At 43.0% G+C, this 19,804-nt stretch overlaps 2 protein-coding genes across 3 annotated transcripts; both read right to left on the minus strand.

Moving 5' to 3' along the window:
• Positions 1-293: 293 nt before the first annotated feature.
• On the minus strand, positions 294-13,180 carry LOC139407067 (serine/threonine-protein kinase LATS1-like). The gene is made up of 8 exons (XM_071150405.1): positions 13,002-13,180; positions 12,005-12,490; positions 9,491-9,641; positions 7,692-9,187; positions 3,246-3,828; positions 2,921-3,106; positions 2,639-2,745; positions 294-2,549 (listed from the first exon to the last, which is right to left on the minus strand). Exons 2-8 carry the CDS (start codon positions 12,356-12,358, stop codon positions 2,013-2,015), a joined length of 3,414 nt encoding a protein of 1,137 aa, XP_071006506.1. The 5' UTR covers positions 12,359-12,490; positions 13,002-13,180; the 3' UTR covers positions 294-2,012.
• Positions 13,181-13,429: 249 nt separating this feature from the next.
• On the minus strand, positions 13,430-19,789 carry LOC139407068 (nucleoporin Nup43-like). 2 transcript variants are annotated; one of them, XR_011634058.1, is made up of 9 exons: positions 19,555-19,789; positions 16,953-17,075; positions 16,237-16,314; positions 15,942-16,104; positions 15,593-15,728; positions 14,953-15,104; positions 14,743-14,859; positions 14,212-14,559; positions 13,430-13,808 (listed from the first exon to the last, which is right to left on the minus strand). XR_011634058.1 is itself a non-coding variant. In XM_071150406.1 (8 exons), the coding sequence occupies exons 1-8, from the start codon at positions 19,672-19,674 to the stop codon at positions 14,330-14,332; spliced, it is 1,119 nt and encodes a 372-aa protein (XP_071006507.1). In that variant the 5' UTR covers positions 19,675-19,789; the 3' UTR covers positions 13,430-14,329. The 2 variants fall into 2 exon arrangements, 1 of the variants encoding a protein (XP_071006507.1); XM_071150406.1 differs by having other exon boundaries at positions 13,430-14,559.
• Positions 19,790-19,804: the final 15 nt, after the last annotated feature.

Below are 19,804 nucleotides of genomic sequence, written 5' to 3' on the forward strand. Positions count from 1 at the left end.
GTCCCTGGTCATCTCTACTGCCTCTGATCTGGCAGACTCACTGAACACATGCTTCCTTTTAGATTATGTCTGAGTGTCAGAGCGTGCTCCTGGCTGTCCGTAAATTTAAAAAACAATAAAATGGTGCCATCTGGTATGCTTAAAATCAGACATTTGAAATGATTTATACTTTTACTTTTAATACCTAAGTATATTTGAGCAATTACATTTAGTTTTGATCCTTAATATTTAAAACCAAATACTTTTGATTTTTACTCAAGTAGGATTGTACCGAGTGACTTTCACTTGACTCATTTTCTATTAAGTTATCTTTACTTTTACTCAAGTATGACCATTTGGTACTTTTCCCAACACTGTTCAGTGACTGATTTAGACCCGGGATACCAGGTGTGGCCAATTATCACATCGAGCACAAAACCAGCAGGCTCCAGACCTCATAGGGTAAGAGTTGAATACCCCTGGAGAGTACTATAGAGCAGCCTGTATTGGATAGTTCCAGATGTGAAAGGCCAAGAAAATGGAATTTGTGGAAGTGCTTTACATTCTTTATTCATTAGCCCTTCTCCCAATCCCCCTCCCAAAACATTTACACCATAAATCTAATTATGTAATCTTTACATGATTTCAACAAAAACAGTGCATATTACAACTACATACAAATCTTTCCAAGTCACTAATAAAGGCAAAATATGGGATAGGGGAGGTGACCCATCTATCCACTATGAGCTACTAAAGACTGCCAATTTATAATTCCTTTTTCAGTATGGTATCAGTCCTTCATGAACAGGTTCGACGTGTCAGTGAGCTCATACATACACAGCATAGTGCTTGGTTGAGACACTATGTCAGAAGTGATGAAGGCAGATGCTACTGTGGACGTGAATGAGAGAGAAGAAAATGCCCTGTACATAGCATAACAGAGCCTGTCGGCCCCAGTCATGCCATCTCTTCATTTACTTTAGTTTCATTATATAAAAAGGTACCTTTCAGATTGGCCTTTTTCAGAAACAAGGAAACAAAATAGACAGTGGAATGATCACTACCAATTATTACAGGAAAGAGATTTGAATAATGCGGGAATAATGCGGAGGGCCTGCCCTAATGAATATCAACTAACCAATCAAATAGATAGAGAAAATATTTACATCAAATGTGTACAACAATTTATAAATAAATGTTATGTATAAATTAGAAAAATACACAAATCCCTAGTTCAATCAACTAAGTCTGGTTTAAAATGCCCCTCTATACAGTATTTGGTGAAAGAGCAGAAGATCAAAGGCACAGCAATGAAAAATTCAAGATGTACGTATCCCTGCAAATTCTACCAGAGTGATATCACTAATATATCCCCATTGCAATAGACCTATTAAAATATAAATTAAGACAATTGTCAAAAAATAAAGTTAAAAAAATAAATCCCATACTTATAAGTATCAACTAGCATCACCAGTTTGTAGTATCCTTAATAAAGGAAGGCTTAAAACAGGGTTTGTAAGTCTTCGAAGAGCACCCTGATATTTTTGCTTTCAATTCCTTGGTCTGTTCAATGTCAGACAGCATATAAAGCTTACCCTGTACAACTCCATGAATACACCTGTAGTGTGAAAGACTAAACCCTCCTCCTACAGACTGTAGTGTAGAGAGACTATTCTGTAGTGTAGTTATGTGTACCATGTATCTGTTCTGTATGGTACAATTATATCTGGTCCTAATTGTTCCGCAGAAGAAGGGGCTGAGAACACAGTCTTGTACAGCTAACCATTCAAAATTAGATTTTCCCTAACCTTAACCCTAGCACCTAACCCTTAATGTAGTTCTAACCCTAATTCTAACCTTAACCCTAAACCCCATAGAAATAGCATTTGACTTCTGGTCCCCACAAGAACAGTTAAACACGTACACACACATCATATACCAAACTCCTGACCCGCTCTCTGACAAACCAGCAACCTGTTTCAAAGACATTATGTACCAATAAACTAGCAGAACAAAGATGTTCATAGAAGATACTACACATAGACCAAATCACGGCCCTGTGCCCCCCTGCGGCTCTCTTCCTGTTCTCCCTCCTCCTGTGCCGGGGCCTCAGTGTCTGCCTCGTCCCCATCAGATCCCTCCTCATACTCTATGCCAATGGGCTTGGGACAGCTGTAGGGGTGGCCGTTGTCGTCAAAGAAGCGGCGGAAGGTGAACTCGTAGAAGGCGTGCTCGGGGTGCTTGCCGTTCTTGAACCACCCATTAAGGGTGTCATTGTGTTTGCCCTCGGCTTCGTTATCTCTGCTCCACAGCTTGTCTGGGTCCACCGGGTCAAAGTTGGAGGTGTCTGTGCAGTGAGCGATGGTGGGTACGTAGGGGGCCGGCTGCATCTGCCGCAGGTCACTAGAGAAGTCGATGGTCTTGAAGAAGGGCTGCACCTTGATCTCGTCGGCGCCGTTCTTGCCGAGGCGATCCTCGGGGCCGCGGCATAGTTTAATGATGAGGTCCGATGCCTCGGGGCTCAGCTTGGCTTGAGGGGGGATGTGCAGGGTGGTCTGCCAGTTTATCACCTGCGTACGAGACAGAACCAGAGCATTTAATAGAGCGCAGAGGACAACACCTGACAAGCCAGGCCAACATTTTTAACTGTTTGATTTACCTTGAGCTGGGTTTCCAGGGGTGTAGTTGTTAAGAAAGGAGGCTGCCCAACCACCATTTCATACAGAATGACACCAACACTCCACCAATCACACAGTTGGGTGTATCCTTGAACAGAGAGTTAACACAGTCACATGTTAGAGACAATAACATGGCGTACAAGAGAAAAATAACCTTTCACACATTACGCTTAAAATGTCACTTCTACACTAGTAATTCAAACATCACCAATTATATTTCCAACTCCCCACAGCAGATTCAACTCTCTCTTACACAGGCTTACCTGTTCTGAGCAGCACCTCTGGAGCAATGTAGTTGGGTGTCCCCACCAGGGAGTGGGCCAGGCAGCGCTGGTGTTGCCTCGCCTTCCTCCTCTCCAGGGGCTTGAGCCGGTCTGCGCAGCGACAGTTAGCTGGGTCCTGCTCCCATTCCTTACTGAAGTCCATGCTGTCCTGCCGAACATGGTCTCCTACGGAGAGACACACGACACAAAGATTAGCTTGGCTTTACTGACAATGAAGAGAGGGAGAACAGTGTTACCCCAAAGGCCAAAACATCCTCTTGGATTGAAGCAGCAACAAGCATCTTAAGGGATGGATCATACTAACCACTCTGGTAGTACTTTGAGTCGTGCGTCCAACGGAAGCCGGTGCAAAGCCCAAAGTCGGTGAGCTTGATGTGTCCGTCACGGTCTATGAGGATGTTGTCTGGCTTGATGTCGCGGTGGATGAAGCCCATCTTGTGCACGCTCTCCACGGCGCAGGTGAGCTCAGCGATGTAGAACTGAGCCAAGTCCTCTTTGAAAAGGCCCAGCCTGATCAGCAGACTCATCATGTCACCCCCGGGGATGTAGTCCATCACAAAGTACAGGTTGTCCTTGTCCTGGAAGGAGTAGTAGAGCCGCACCACCCACTCATTATCAGCCTCAGCCAGGATGTCTCGCTCTGCCTTGACGTGGGCCACCTGGTTCCTGAGGAGAACGTCCTTCTTGCGCAGCGTCTTCATGGCGTACAGGGCTCCCGTGTCCTCCTTCCGGGCTAGACACACCTCTCCAAAGGCTCCGATGCCCAGGGTCTTGATCCTCTTGAACATGGACTTGTCCATCTTGGCCCGCTTCAGTCGGATGTAGTTGGACTCTTTCTGAGACAGCATCATGCGCATCTGCTCCTGGGCATCCCCTGACAACCCAACCTAAATAGCAAAAGATGACAATTTATATTCAGGCCCGTCATGGAGATGGTTTATTTAAGAGAGCACCACAGAATATTCACTAGGCACATAAAATAAAACAACCAAGATGCATTAGCAAAGCAATTAATTCAAACTGGTAGGATGCAGGCCAAGGTAAGGTAACACAAAATAGTAACCATTAAAACATTGGAGAACACAGGTTAAAAAAAACAAAAAGATACACCATATGACCAAAGGTATGTGGACACCTGCTTGTTGAACATCTCATTCCAAAATCATGGGCAATGATATAGAGTCGGTCCCCCCTTTGCTTCTATACCAGCCTCCGCTCTTCTGGTAAGGCTTTCCACTAGATGTTGGAACATTGCTGCTTCCATTCAGCCACAAGAGCCTTAGTGAGGTCAGGCACTGATATTGGGCGATTAGGCCTGGCTCGCAGTCGGCGTTCCAATTTATCCCAAAGGTGTCAAGGCTCTGTGCAGGCCAGTCAAGTTCTTCCACACCGATCTCAACAAACTATTTCTGTATGGACCTCGCTTTGTGCACAGGGGCATTATCATGTTGAAACAGGAAAGGACCTTCCCCAAACTGTTGCCACTAAGTTGGAAGCACAGAATTGTCTAAATGTCATTGTATGCTGTAGTGTTAAGATGTCCCTTCACTGGAACTAAGAGGCCTAGCTCGAACCACAAAAAACAGCCCCAGACCAATATTCCTCCTCCACCAAACTTTACAGTTGGCACTATGCATTCGGGCAAGTAGCGTTCTCTTGGCATCTGCCAAACCCAGATTAGTCCGTTGGACTGCCAGATGGTGAAGCATGATTCATGACCCCAGAGAACGCGTTTCCACTGCTCCAGAGTCCAATGGCGGTGAGCTGTACACTACTCCAGCCGACGCTTGGGAATGCACATGGTGCACATCTTAGGCTTTTGTACGGCTGCTCGGCCATGAAAACCCATTTCATGGACAGATGATTTGTATGCGCTTCAGCACTCGGCGGTCCTGTTCTGTAAGCTTGTGTGGCCTACCACTTTGCGGCTGAGCTGTTGTTGCTCCTAGATGTTTCACTTACAGTTGACCAGGGCATCTCTAGCAGGGCAGAAATTTGACAAACTGACTTGTTGGAAAGGTGGCATCCTATGACAGTATCATGTTGAAAGTCACTGAGCTCTTCAGTAAGGCTATTCTACAGCCAGTGTTTGTCTATAGAGATTGCCTGGCTGTGTGCTCGATTTTATACACCTGTCAGTAACGGATGTGGCTGAAATAACCGAATCCACTCATTTGAAGTGGTGTCCACATACTTTTGTGTATATAGCAGACGTTCTCAATAAGGCTGGTATTCTTGGCAAGCAAGGTGTTAATATATGCTGCAGTGGAGCACTATCATGGAAGTGGATGGACAGGCATGCCTCTCCCTACGGAGTTGGTGTGTCGCTGTCAGTCAGCAGAGGGCTTCATGCTGTTCAATTAAAAAAAGGTAAATCTTTCAACAGCGGCTTACTTGGTCACTGATCTGTGTGGACTATTCAGGTCACGGCATTGATAGATGATACTTTAACCTTCTACACCAGCTGTTAGTGACAGCAAGTAGAGAACAGGAGAGAAAGAGAGAGCGAAGCAGACAGAAAGAATAGAACATTAAAAAACTATTAACATACAGCTTGAACAGGAAAGAAATAGTAAGAAAGAGAGAAATATTGAAAACTAGGACTGCGTGAGGACATTCGAAATCCATGTGTGTATATTTTGGCTTTTCAGTTGATAATGTATTACCCTGTATTCCTGTGAATTGGACCAAATTCCCTCCCAGCTGCAGTCAGAGCAGGAGCACCCCTCCGCGTCCAGACTGCAAATGAATCGCACATGCGGGAATCCGCCGCTGGCTGATCCCGCCCTGGCTTACATTCAGGGCGGGATGTAAATGTAAAATGTTCTTTGTCTAAAATAAATCACTGCACCAAAATAAATCACTGCATTTGACTCACACAGCCTCAGTCACTTACTCACCTTGTCCACTGCATCTCTGTGACATAAGCTAAACATCTAGCTGGCTAGCTCATAATGTCTCAGTCTAAACTGTACACTAAAAAATACAGAAAGGAGTGGGAATCAAACCCTGAATTCAAAGGCTGGCTGAACACGTTTATTGGAGATGATACACGGGCATACTGCCTGTATTGTAAGGCTGATTTCTACACCATTTCTACACCATTTCTACAACTTAGTGATGTAAAAAGGCATGACAACTCAAAAACATACTCAAAAGGCAAAGCCTTATAACAACAGTTCCACCCAAAACAATGATGAGTCCACGGATGTAAGTGTTTCTAAGTACCTGGGGGTTGTGATAAGGTACTTTAGTGACACCAAGCAGACAATTGTTTCAACTTTTCTGGGGCTTGTTGAGTTGGAGGGAGGAGATGCCAAATCTATAGCCCGTGCTGTTGTGGCTTTCCTCGAGAAGCGTTGTCTTAAAAAAGAGAAACTCCTGGGGATAGGGACTGACAATGCCTCTGTTATGACGGGGATTAACAATGGGGTCCATAAAGTGATGGAGGAGGAGTAAAGCCTCAAATATCTGGTTCTTATTCACTGTGTGTGCCACTCTCTGCAGCTTGCTCATTTGTAGTTCTAAACATATTTAGGGTGTTTTTTACTCACTTTTTGTCTCTTCCACAACTTTTTCTTCTCTGAACTTCTCTGAAGAAGTAGCGCTTTCCTTTCTGGGTGTCGAGACTAGCGTACTGTTTTGTTTGGTGCGTGCGACCTGGCGCTCGCTCCACTTTCATTTTTATCCGCTATTGAACACAGTTTATTCTGTCTTAAATTTGATCGATTATTCGATCGTTTCGTTTCAAAATTATTGATCGTTTCAAAATACCTAAAGTTGGATTAGGAAAGTTGTTTGAAATGTTTGGACCAAGTTTACAGGTAACCTTTTAGATCATTTGTAGTCATGTTGGGCGAGTTGGAACCGGTGTTTTTCCTGAATCAAACGCGCCAAATAAATGGACATTTTGGGGATATAACGACAGAGTTTATCGAACAAAAGGACCATTTGTGATGTTTATGGGACATTTTGTAGTGCCAACAGAAGATCTTCAAAGGTAAGTCATGAATTATATCGTTATTTCTGAGTTTTGTGTCGCGCCTGGCGGGTTGAAATATGATTGTCATGTGTTTGTATGGTGGGATGCTGTCGTCAGATAATAGCATGGTTTGCTGTAAAGCCTTTTTGAAATCTGACACGGTGGCTGGATTAACAAGAAATTAAGCTGTATTTTGGTGTATTGCACTAGTGATTTTATGAAAGTTAAATATTTCTAATAATTTATTTTGAATTTCGTGCTCTGCAATTTCACAGGATGTTGTCAATGTTCCGCTAGCGGAGTGGTTGAAAAACAAGTTTTATTGACTCCAACCTAAGTGTAAGTAAACTTCCGACTTCAACTGTAAATGGTAACAAAATAACTTTTGTCAGTGTGGTGTGTGTGTAACCTTTATTTAACTTTGTCAATTCAGTTAAGAACAAACACTTATTTACAATGACGACCGCACCCGGACAATGCTGTACCAATTGTGCGCTGCCCTATGGGACTCCCAATCATGGCCAGATGTGATACAGCCTGGATTCGAACCAGGGACTGTAGTGACGCCTCTTGCACTGAGATGCAGTGCCTTAGACCGCTGCGTCCGTGTGTGTGTGTGTTAACTGTACTAGAATGCTTAAAAGGCCGCAATTTTTTTGTATTATATAGGTATAGTTTTTTTTGGTCAAAGAAAATATTGGATATTGGTATTGGTCAAAAATGTAATAACAGTGCATCACTAATTATAAGTAGTGCCTGTGGACTCACCCTCTGCATCTCACTCTCCAGCTGCTTCTTCCTATGGATCCTCATTTGGTGGTTCTTCAGGACGTTCTCAACGTGCTGCTCCATGAAGAACTTGAAGGCCTGGGGAGAGTAGAGTGACACTCTGGGGTCTCCTCGCCGCTCCTCGTCTTTGTTGTTCCGGCGCATAGGCACCGGAGATGTGGTGATCTGTTTATTCTCCTTCTCTGTTCCCATGGCAGCAGAGTATGGGCCCTCTGGCTTGTCATTAGAGCTGCTGCTACACTCCTCTTCCTCTGCAGCCTCCTCTCTCCCAGTACTGGGCTTGGGCCCTGGGTCATAGGCAGGGCAGGGTGCAGCAGGCTGTTGGAGAAGGTGTTTGGGGTACGGGGGTGGAGGACCCTGGTAACTGGGCACCTCTGCTACTGTAATGGGTACATGGGGCATGGGCGCTGCTGGTAGAGGCTCCTGGTAGGTAGTGGGAGATGGAGAGGGTGGGGGATGGTGCATCCAGGGTGGGTGTGTGGGGGCCACAGCAGTGTGTAGTTCAGGCTTCTGCACACGCATACTCTTAACGGGCCTCAGGATGGGGGCCTGGGTGATGGCTGTCACTGTGGTGGCAGAGGGTTGGGAGCTGGCTGGGTGGCCCTGCCTGTTGCTCATCTGGTGGCTGTTGAAGGAGTTGGATCGAACAGGGATGCTGTGCTGCTGCCATGAAGGGGACATGTCCTGGTTGCTGCTACCTGGGGAGGACTGGGGCTGGCCGAGGGGGGCTTGGGTCCAGGACTGAGGCCCACCTATGTTGTACATGTCAAGATTGTACATGTCAAGATTGTGACTGTTCCGGTTAGGCACCATCATGGACTGGGGGAGGTTACCATCGTTGATGTAGGATGGGGACGAGGCAGGACCTCCGGCCTGCATCTGCTGAGCGGTGGGGCTTTGTCTGCTGCTCTGGTTCACTGGGTAAGGGGGAGGGGGTTGTCTGCTACTACCACTCTGGTGTCCCATGTAGTCTGGTTGAGGGGAGCCGTTCTGAGACCAGCCGGATGGGAAGCTGAACTTGTTCCCCCCAGAGCTCTGCATGATGATGGGCTGACGGCCCATGGGCACTGGGCTGATACCCCTCTGGTTCTGGGGGGCTGAGTAGCCATCGGGCCAGGCTCCTTGGGGAACGGGAGAGATCCGGGGCACCAGGTAATCCATGTTGCCAGAGAAGCGCTTGGTGGAGGGGTTACTGTCCCAGGAGGGTGGAGGCGGGGTTCCACCCCTATTTGGGGGAGGGGTGACACTGCGCACCTGAGGGGGTAGGGGAGGGTTGACCCGTTGGTTGTTGCCAGGGTGGCCCTGTGGGAAGGCTGGGGGAGGGCCTCGTCCTGCCAGGTCACCCTGGGGTCCAGGGCTGTCTGAACGGTACACCATCCCCTCCACCCTCATGTGGCCATGTCTCTGAACCAGGGACTCCTTGGAATCCTTCCAGCTCTGCCTCCTCAGCACAGGCTGCTGGATATGAGAGGAACCTGCAACGATGGAAAGAAAAACTACAGTTAAAAAGCAGCATATAGAGAAGAATCGTTGTGTTTGCAGTAGATGTTACAGCTATATCAAAAGAGAGCAAACCCTTGCCTTGTACAGCATTCTCAATTCAAACACACTCCCTTCTCCCAAAGCAGTTGTTCAACAGAATCTTGTTCCCTCAACAACAATCTATTGCATCTCCAGCGACAAATAGTCTAGCCCTAGATTCTGCAACAACAGTAGCCAAGTTCCTGTGAACAACCCTGGAAAAAGGAGAGGTTCGGTCACAAAGGACAGACACCTACCGGGGGCTTTCATGCCTGCATTGACGGGGCGTGCGGCGATATCCACCATCTGCTCCCTCACAGGGTCCTGGTAGCTCATCTTACTAATGTACTCTATGGCTGCCTCCACGCTGCGACTGTTGGTCTGCATCAGAGCACGGATCACCATTTCCTGCACACAATACATTTACTAGCTATTAATACCTGAAACAAAAGGGTTGCTCAAGGTACTGTTAGACAAACATCAGATCAAGTTAACAGGAACTACACAACAACTGTCAAATACAATGTAAATCATACATGCATTTTTTGTGCACATTTTTTTTTAAAGAACCAGACATCCCAGTAGCTTTTTAAATGACATACTGTTTCATTGAAAATATTTTATACTCCGCTTCAGTGCTGAATACAGGAGTCCTCTGACTGACGAGTTGAAAACATCTTTAGCATTAGGGCAATTCCACAGTAACAGAATCACTCAGATGTCACTTTTATGCCAATTACCAAACAAAAAAATATTGATTGCAAAGTTAAACCATACAACTCTATGAACTATACAGAAATGCATAACTATGAATGTCATTCTCTTCATGGTGATGTATGCCGAATAGGTAAAAAGGTAGAAACATTTAATTTCCTCCTTATTCTACACTGGCAATTATTAGAATGAGCGCCGCACAGCACAGTACAGTACAGTAAATTACTCGTGTGCACTACTATACAGTACTGTATTGTACTGACCTATACTCTACTGTACTAACGTTATGCTGTCCAAACTTGTGAAACAGACGTCTAGGATTGGCTCTGATTTGGACTGACTTTTCATCATCTATGGACGTCCGGTGATGGTTGATGCTCAGTGGGCTGGTTACTAGGTATTTAATGATTCACAGATACACATAGGTCCCGATTTAAATGTTTATAAGTGCATAGGTCCGCGGACCCCAAACTGATCCAAATGTAGCATACGTCGGTCAGAAAATCTATTCAGACTTTACAAATCGGCGGTTAACTATTTTTTGGGCCTCATACTAAATTCTTTCTACCTTCCGAAAATACCAAACTTTTTTGACAACTGATGCTTCCTCTCCTTCAGTGTCGAACTGCATGTAACGGTGTTGACAGCCATTGATCAACTACAAGATATTTTGCAAACCTCCACAGTCAATATCAGTAGCCTAGTCAAACTGCGTGCTGACCAACGCGAGGTAGGCTGCCTGTTCCTGAACTTGCACATCTGTGCGGCACAAATGGCTTGCGTGACATTAGGCTTTATTAGTTGAGTGACAACCTATGTAATTTGCAAAATTATTGTTGTTATCTATGCGCTGTTGAAAAATGGTGCTTTACCGGACGGAAAGTAAGCTACCGGGGACAACTCATCTAACTATACCTGCGGAACAGGGCTTGCAATATTTTATTTTGATTGTTCAGGTTCCCCATCAGCAATCGTTTTGGTAGTTTTGCTTTAAACAATCAGTTTATATATATCGCCTTCAGAAAGTATTTTGTTACGTTTCAGCCTTATTCTAAAATTGATTTACATTTTTTTATAATCTTCAGCAATATACACACACAATACCCCATTATGACAGAGAAAACAGGTTTTTAGAAATGGTTGCAAATGTATTAAAAATTAAAAAACAGAAATACCTTATTTACATAAGTATTCAGAGAATTTGCTTTGAGACTCAAAATTGAGCTCAGGTGGATCCGGTTTCCACTGACTGGGGCAAAGGTTCACCTTCCAACCTTGACAACGACCCTAAGCAAACAGCCAAGACAACGCAGGAGTGGCTTCGAGACAAGTCTCTGGATGTCCTTCAGTGGCCCAGCCAGAGCCATGAACCCGATTGAACATCTCTGGAGAGACCTGAAAATGGCTGTGCAGCAACGCTCCCCATCCAACCTGACAGAGCTTGAGAGGATCTGCAGAGAAGAATGGGAGAAACTCCCCAAATACAGGTGTGCCAAGCTTGTAGCGTCATACCCCAAAAGACTCAAGGCTGTAATCGCTGCATATGGTGCTTCAACAAAGTACTGTCTGAAAACTTGTGTAAATGTTATTTCAGTTTTTATTTATCTGCAAAAATGTATTTAAAAAAAGTTTTCCCTTTGTCATTATGGGGTTTTGCGTGTTGATTTGATGAGGGACAAAACGATTGAATCAAATTTTAGAATAAGGCTGTATAATGTAACAAAATATGGAAAAAGTCAAGGGGTCTGAATACTTCCAGAATGCACTGTACATGAATGCAGGGTAAAGAGACTAGGCATCAGAACATATCATAATAATAAGAGTAAAATAAAGAACAGAGTAGCAGCAGCAAATGATAAGTGTAAAAGTGTGTGTGTGTCGGTATGAGTGTGTGGGCGAATGTAGTGTATGCGAATGTGTTTTGTGTGGGAGTGTCAATCATGTGCGTGTAGTGTGTCAATCTAAATCTAGTGTCGAAATCATGTGACTCATGTCCACACCTTCGCTAGATACCTAGCTGAAGCACTGTTTCCACTTTCACATTATTTTCTCCATACCTCATCAAAGCCAGCAGACAGCAGCTCCAGCAACATCTGTTTGTTAACCTCTGCAGTCCGTCCAGAAGAGTTGGGCTCATTGGCATAAGGCATCAGGGACTTGCGAATCTCCTGCAAGGCTTTGTGGTAGGGGTTTCTGGGGTTGCTGCAGCGCCCTTGTTGCCTGGGGTCTTCAGGCGCCACTATAACAGCACCCCCCATGTCCACCTTAGGGGGGTCAGAAGGCCGGGACATGTTCCGGAGACTCTCCCGAATTTCCTGCAGCATCTGGTGGCTGTTAACACTGTAGTTGCTAGCAGGGAAAGTCTTTGGTCGCATCTGTCGATATCCTTCGGGTTTCTCCCCTCTCTTCATGGAAGAACATGTAGGTTGACAGCCAAAGGGGGACAACAGGGTAGCACACAGCAGTGAGTCACTGTGAGGGTATCAGGGGCCAGGAAGAGCTTCAAGACTCGATTCACTTCACATCTGCATCCTGCTGAATACCTGGGGATGATAAAACACAGCAAATGGGAATTAATTAAATCTCCCAGATATGAGCAGTGAAATGATCCAACAGATTCTGTCAATTAATATATTCAGACAATTTATTATGGAAGATAGCTACAAAACTAAACTATTAATTATAAGCTATAACTTAAGTTACAACCCATCAACTAAACTAACGTTAGTTAGCAAACGTGACCATGAAAACAAATGGTGCTGGTAGCTAAGTTAGCCGTTACCAAATATTGTAGTTAAAAGTACCGACTGTAGGATGTTATGTAATAAACACATGTAATCCAGCCAGCAACAAAGCTAAAATGTAATGATGAATCAAATGCTACGTATTTAGTTAGCATACAGTTACTGACTCAACTTCAGTTAAATAGCTAATCAGCTAGCCATCTACCAAAGCCAACTGCTGCTGGTTGTCCACGGCCTGTTCGCGTCGCAAAGCAACCACTAGCCAAGTTTGCTAGCATGCTAGCTAACAGGTTGTTGTCAATTAACTTACCTTCAGAAGCATTCTTATTTTAATCAAATCTCCAGACTTCAAATCAAAAAGAAAGTGCGATGAAATGAGTTAATCTAGTGATTTAGACGAAGTTTGAAAGTGAATAGTTTTACAGCTACTCCGTGTCCCAACTGTGGCTTGAATATTCCTGTCTTGACAGACAACTTTCCCGGATGTGTAGGTTGTTTTTCCCATCGTCCCCTGCGATAGCACCTTTCACCCCCCCCACTTTTACTGTTGATACTTAAGTACTCATAAACATAAAACAAATACAATATATACATACAAAATGAAAACAAATGGATGTCAAAAGTTTATATTCTATAAAATGTTATAATTAGACCTAAATGCGGTCCATATTATGGTTGTGTCATACTGTGTATATATCGTCTTATGATGTGATGCATAATTGGATAAGTGATAACATATTTATGCAAAGGCATTTTATTTCAAAACACAGGAGTTAAATTGCATGAATACAACCAGTATGACTTCCCCAAAAATCAAGTGCTTTATCTGTGATTGGTTTTGAGCATAATTTAGAGTGTAAACTACATTTCTGTGGTAATCCAAGATCTCTCTGTATGCTTTTAATTTCTTAAACCTCCCTCAGGAATATCAAAAACAATCATACAATTTACTAAATACTTTCACCTGATGAAGGTGATCTAATCCTCAAGAGCAAGACCTTTTACTGGGAAAATATTTCAACAATCAGATTAGGTAAATAATTGCCTGAAGATAACGACCCTACGCACTGAGGTCTGAACACAATCATGGTTACATTAAGACAGTGAGAAAACGTACCTCAATGCAGGGATGGGACATGCCACTGTACTCCAAATGTTACATTTATCCACACTGCTCCATCGAGAAGATTGAAATTCTGCTCATGCCCTTTTTGTCCTCATGCTAGGTAACAGTAGCCACCGCAGCCAATTTTGGAATGTTGTGTCAGCCAATCAGCTCCTTTGTTGTTCAACGCAATGTGCTATTCCATAATGGCTGATATGGCTGCTAGCTAACATGAAGACGAAAAATGAATTTTTCCGCAAAAACTAGCAGTATATAAATCTTCTTGGAGTAGTGTGGATAAAGGTACAATTTGGAGTGCAGTGGCATGTCCCATCCCTGCATTGAGGTATGTTTTCCGAACCCATATCTCGCGCCGGCTCCAAGTGTCTTAATGTAACTATGATTGCGTTACGACCTCAGTGCATCTCAGGGTAAATAAGCGGAATGGTAGGGTCAGCATTTTCTGGCAAGATAAAGTCCAGCCAGCCCGTCAAATAATGTGAACAGCTGAACTGCATTTTTTAAATTTATTTTTAAATTGGGACATGTCTGTTGACATAAATAGCCTCTCCGTCCGTTCCACACACCAAGCATTGTCCCAGTACATCCAGACTGTTCACAGACAGCATTTGGCTAGGCAGCATGTGAGTGGTCTCAAGGTGTCCCTTACTAGAGTCCCCAGTGAGCCAGGCATTGATGAGGGACTGGTTCCCACCTGCTGGGGCTATTGCGCTGCGAGAAATTATGCTTGTGTTCCCTCCACCTGGTGAATAAATAAATAAATAAATAAATAAATCACAATTCTGATTGTGAACTACTGGTGTTACAGTAATGTAATCCTGCTAAATAAAAAAAAAACAGGTGGATATATCAAATACTTCCCATTTGGTAGTAATCACAACAGTCCTGCTCTGTGAGCCTTGAAAACATATTTCTGATGACTTGCCTTGTAAGAAGGATGGTGTGTCTGTATTTGAAGAAGTCTCCCAATGCAACAGTGATCCATCCTCTGAGCATGAGAATAGGTGGCCTGGGTTTGATGGATGAAAATGGACCTCCCACACTGTGAGCACAACAAAAACATAAGTTAAAACCCTTAAACTGAAGATCGACTTGCTGTTTTAGTGAATTAACTACTTCCATAAATATGTCTTACTTTCAGAAGTGTGTGCCTCCATAAGTGAAATGGGCATGTTGCCTTGTCTCACGTCCCAGATACAGAGCATGCCATCCCGCCCCCCTGTGGCCACAATGTGTTGTTGGTTGGGGTGCCTGTCCACACAATGCAGTGGGACTCTGTCTCCAGTTCTAGAAGCCCCCCCCCCCAAAAAAAGACAAAAACAACACTTAAAGATGCACTATGCAGAAAGCACTCTGTCATCTCTTGGTTGCTAAATGCCTGATTGTTATTTTAATTTCAGTTTACGTAACAAAATAAGCAAGTATAGTGTAGAGAATCATTGTACCTTCTAAACCACTGATACATTTTCCATAAACAAAAATATTGTATTTTCAGCTGTTTGAAGCTGGTGTACAAAACCGAAAGTAAAAGCAAAACTGAAACTCAAGAACATGGAAGCATAGAAATTGCACACATAGAACAGATCTACCGCTTCTTAGACTTGCTTTTAATTAATAACTGGTCTAAAACACATTTTATGTGAATATTTGGTTGGGTAGCCCAAAAAGATACATATGGCAGCTTTTTAAAAAAACAACAAAGGACATTACACAATTAAGTTGTTGCACCAGAAAAACTGATTTACTTCAGCTCCTCAAATATGTAATCATCTTACAATGAAAGAATCTGCGATGGTTCATTGCCTGGTTGCCTGAAGTCCCATAGTTTGAGCTGGCCAATAGAATTGACGGTAAGGATCTCTGTAGTCCTCAGGAAAGTCACAGCATGGATTGCGCTACTGTCAGCCTTTTCTGACAGGAATGAAAAATACTATGTCAGTATCATCTTGGCTAAAGGGTGAGATTTCACTTGAAGTTACAGCTGACTTTTGGAAATGGATATGAAGGCTATGTCATTGCAAATTCAAAATGCAACCTTTAAGAAAATAATGTCCATTGCCAGGAGAGCATACAATTATATACACTCTTATTAGCACATAAGGACCTATTGTTTCCTCCTCAGACCTATGGTGCGCAGCACTCCTTCCTGGTCCGCTCTGAAGAGCATGATCCTTCCATCTTCCCCAACTGTGACAATCTCAGGGCTGTTACACACAACTCCAGTACATGGGGCGTTGTTGCAGGGATAATGATGTGCTCTTTCCCACAGTTGAGAAACAGACAATGTCTGTAGAGAAGAGAAAATAGATGCTATTGAAAACAAGGTCCTACACAAGCTAACTTGACATTTGTAATTGATGTATCCATGATTGTTGGTATATCTTCATTATGACTATGTCTTGTGAAGTAACATCCATACCTGGCTGTTGTGGTGATGCCGAAAGATAGTCACCGCTCCAGTTGATGACGCTGTTACTATTCTGTCTTGATCCAGAAACTAAAAGGAGTGTAAGATTGACATTGAATTATGCAGTGGTGTAAATTACTTAAGTAAAAATACTTTAAAGTACTACTTAAGTAGTTTTTTGGGTATCTGTACTTTACTATTTATGTTTTTGCCAACTTTTACTTCACCACATTCCTAAATAAAATGATGTACCTTTTATTCAATACCTTTTCCCTGACACCCAAAAGTACTCGTTACATTTTGACAGGGAAATGGTCCAATTCACACACTTATTAAAAGAACATCCATGGTCATCATTACTGCCTCTGATCTGGCAGACTCATTAAATACAAATGCTTTGTTTGGAGTGGGGACAATAATTTGCCATCTAGTTTGCATAATAAGCCATTTGAAATGGTTTATACTTTTACTGTTGATACTTAAGTACATTTTAGCAATTCCATTTACTTTTGATACTTAAGTATACTTAAAACCAAATACTTTTACTCAAGTAGTATTTCACTGGGTGACTTTCACTTGGGTCATTTTTTATTAAGGCATCTTTACTTTTACTCAAGTATGACAATTGAGTAATTTTCCACCACTGCAATTATGACATAATTATATTGAAAATCAGGACCAGTACAATAATATCTAATATTTTTACACCTAATAGTATATTAACTTACTTGAAGGTCCAGAACATCCCCATTATGTTTGTATTCACATAATAATTGAGGGTCCCCCTCAAATTCATCGTCCATACTGGAGACCCCATTCTCTCCGATGGACCAAATTGAAATGCTGTTGTCCTGAAAAAAATAGATTTTGCTAGAGGTATGCAATCAGACAGAAATGTTCAAGAGCTGAGTGATGGTAAGTTACACTAGCTATTAGTGCTTAATTTGAGCTGAATAGGATCCACACCTCTCAGATTTGACTTTGTTTGTTCCGGCACCTATTTGCCCAGATCCGGTATCTCTCGCTGCATGATTTTTTAATTATTTCACTGTTTGCACTTTAAACATTCAAATAAAAGCGATCAGCATTAAATCAAGTTGCCCCCTCGTTATTTCTCCCGCTCCTCAGAAAGACCATCATGAAAAAGTGCGGTGATCCTTCTATTCTGCCACACTGATTCCAGACCTGCTCTCTTACTTGTACATAGAGGTTATGGGGAGGGCCAGTGGGGTAAGTAACTGATCTTGACACAGGTCTTGGTAGTGGTGGTCAGATAGTGAAGAAGTCCCTACGTAATCACCTCACGTAGCCTAGTCGTCTCCCTACTAAATTTGAATCGTGGGAACACCAAATAAAAAGTTGATAAGAAAAGGCAATCGAGTTTGACATTCTTCAAGTCCAAAAATCCAGAGAAATATGGTGAATCGAAACAAGAACGAGCCAGAGAACTGTCAGTGCCGGAAGAAAGGAGTGAGGGGCAAACTGTTCCTGATGGCAATACTAATCCCGCCAGTTCAGCATTACCACCGGCACCTCCACTAGCTAGTAGGCCTACTAGCGAGTCAGGGAGAAGGAGACGGTGCATCCACTGACGAAGTGCTTGGAGCAGTTGCAATTTGCGGTTCAAGAACAAGCAAACGCATAACCCCTTGCTTGTCATACAAAATTCAAGTTGGACTGTACAACAAACAAAAAGGTAGGGAGCTTGGGTCTAGAAATGACTGGAGGGATTACACTAGCAAAATAGTTGGTGGAATGTACAGTAAATTAACATCCTATGCATCAGACATAAAACAAACAGAGCCCTCCGGAAAAAAAGGTTTTTGAACATGTCTGAACAAAGGCGCATTTGGTGGCAGCCTTGTAAAGAAGACTAAAGAGGACACCCAGGTTAACACTCAAAATGAAATGTTTAAAAAAAAGACACTACAGCCAGTCTTCAGAACAGCCTTAAGAGGCTAAACATCACAGCCACATGCCCCCTCACGGCTTTGAGCAATAAGTTGACTCTCAGGAGTTAAATAGACTTGACATGGGGCTCCCGAGTGCCGCAGCGATCTAAGGCACCACATCTCAGTGCTTGAGGCGTCACTATAGACACCCTGGTTTGATTCCAGGCTGTATCACAACCGACTGTGATTTGGAGTCCTATAGGACGGTGCATAATAGGCCCATTGTCATTTGGGTTTGGCCGGTGTAGGAAGTCACTGTAAATAAGAATTTGTTCTTAACTGACTTGCCTAGTTAAATAAAGTAAAAATAAAAAATAAATGTAAAACATGGGGAGTCATTGTGGGAGGTTTCAAAAACTAAGGCAGTCCATTATTATGTCCTTTACCTTCATAGCACAGAACAAGTTTCATCTGAATATGTGCTTCATATTATCATAGGCAGGAGGCCTATATATTCTCATATGTGTGTTCTGCTGTAGCTTACATTTATGTATTTTATGAAGTTATATTGCAATATTTGTTCTACAGCTACATTGATGTCTTGAAAATGATATGAAATTCGGATCTTGTAAGCCCCACAGCGGAGTATACACTACCGTTCAAAAGTTTGGGGTCACTTAGAAATGTCATTGTTTTTGAAAGAAAAGCACATTTGTTGTCCATTAAAATAACATCAAATTGATCAGAAATACAGTGTAGACATTGTTAATGTTGTAAATTACTATTGTAGCTGGAAACGGCAGATTTTTTTATGGAATATCTACATAGGCGTACAGAGGCCCATTATCAGCAACCATCATTCCTGTGTTCCAATGGCACGTTGTGTTAGCTAATCCTAGTTTATCATTTTAAAAGACGAATTGATCACCAGAAAACCCTTTTGCAATTATGTTAGCACAGATGAACTGTTGTTCTGTTGTGACCCCAAACTTTTGAACGGTAGTGTATGTGCATATGGCAGGTGTACTGCAGTAACGTAAAAATATGTTGCTGAACATTGATGTCTAGAAAATTAGGCTATAAGAAATTCCGACTTGTGTAGCTAAGCCCCGCTGCAATACTCAAGTATGTGGGCACACTGCAGTGACTTCTAAAATGCTTTGAATAAATGAGCACCTTGGAGTGCTGTCCGTTTCACCACCATCGATAGTAGGTTACTACGTTGTGTTTGACACTTTTTCTCAGTGTTCCGGTAACGTTACCTCACTGAGCCACCCGGATAACAACACTCTCGCGCTCACTATGTGTTCCGGGACATCACGATTTACAAATTAAGCACTGTTAGCTAGCAACGTCAGTTAAGTGAAAGGTTTATTATTATTGACAGAATAATAAAGTAACGTTGTGTTGACATTAGCTAGCTAACTAGCAAACCCACCTCGTTGTCCCAAGACCCAGTAGCAAATATGTCTGGTTGCTGTAAAGACGAAGATGAGACCGGTCTCCATCTCGTTTTGCTGATTTTCTTTGACACGTACTTAGCATTGATTCCCTCCATCAGAATAATCTTAAACGTAGCTAATTTATATTTCTGATATACATGTAAACGTATAATTAAGTCCCCTCTACATGCATTTCCCACAATACCACCAAATCTCCTACGGTGGCTCAATGAGGACAAACTAAAC

Source organism: Oncorhynchus clarkii, chromosome 4 (genome assembly GCF_045791955.1).
Source record: "Oncorhynchus clarkii lewisi isolate Uvic-CL-2024 chromosome 4, UVic_Ocla_1.0, whole genome shotgun sequence".
NCBI classification, from domain to species: domain Eukaryota; kingdom Metazoa; phylum Chordata; class Actinopteri; order Salmoniformes; family Salmonidae; genus Oncorhynchus; species Oncorhynchus clarkii.

Coding starts and splice junctions, on each gene's coding strand:
- LOC139407067 (XM_071150405.1), bottom strand. CDS start 12,358: ATGAAGAGAGGGGAGAAACCCGAAGGATATCGACAGATGCGACCAAAG. Junction 3,107..3,245: donor CTCAAAGTACTACCAGAGTG/GTTAGTATGATC, acceptor GTCTCTCCGTAG/GAGACCATGTTCGGCAGGAC. Junction 2,746..2,920: donor AGAGGTGCTGCTCAGAACAG/GTAAGCCTGTGT, acceptor TCTCTGTTCAAG/GATACACCCAACTGTGTGAT.
- LOC139407068 (XM_071150406.1), bottom strand. CDS start 19,674: ATGGAGGGAATCAATGCTAAGTACGTGTCAAAGAAAATCAGCAAAACG. Junction 17,076..19,554: donor CTGGGTCTTGGGACAACGAG/GTGGGTTTGCTA, acceptor TATTTTTTTCAG/GACAACAGCATTTCAATTTG. Junction 16,315..16,952: donor GGGATGTTCTGGACCTTCAA/GTAAGTTAATAT, acceptor CACTCCTTTTAG/TTTCTGGATCAAGACAGAAT.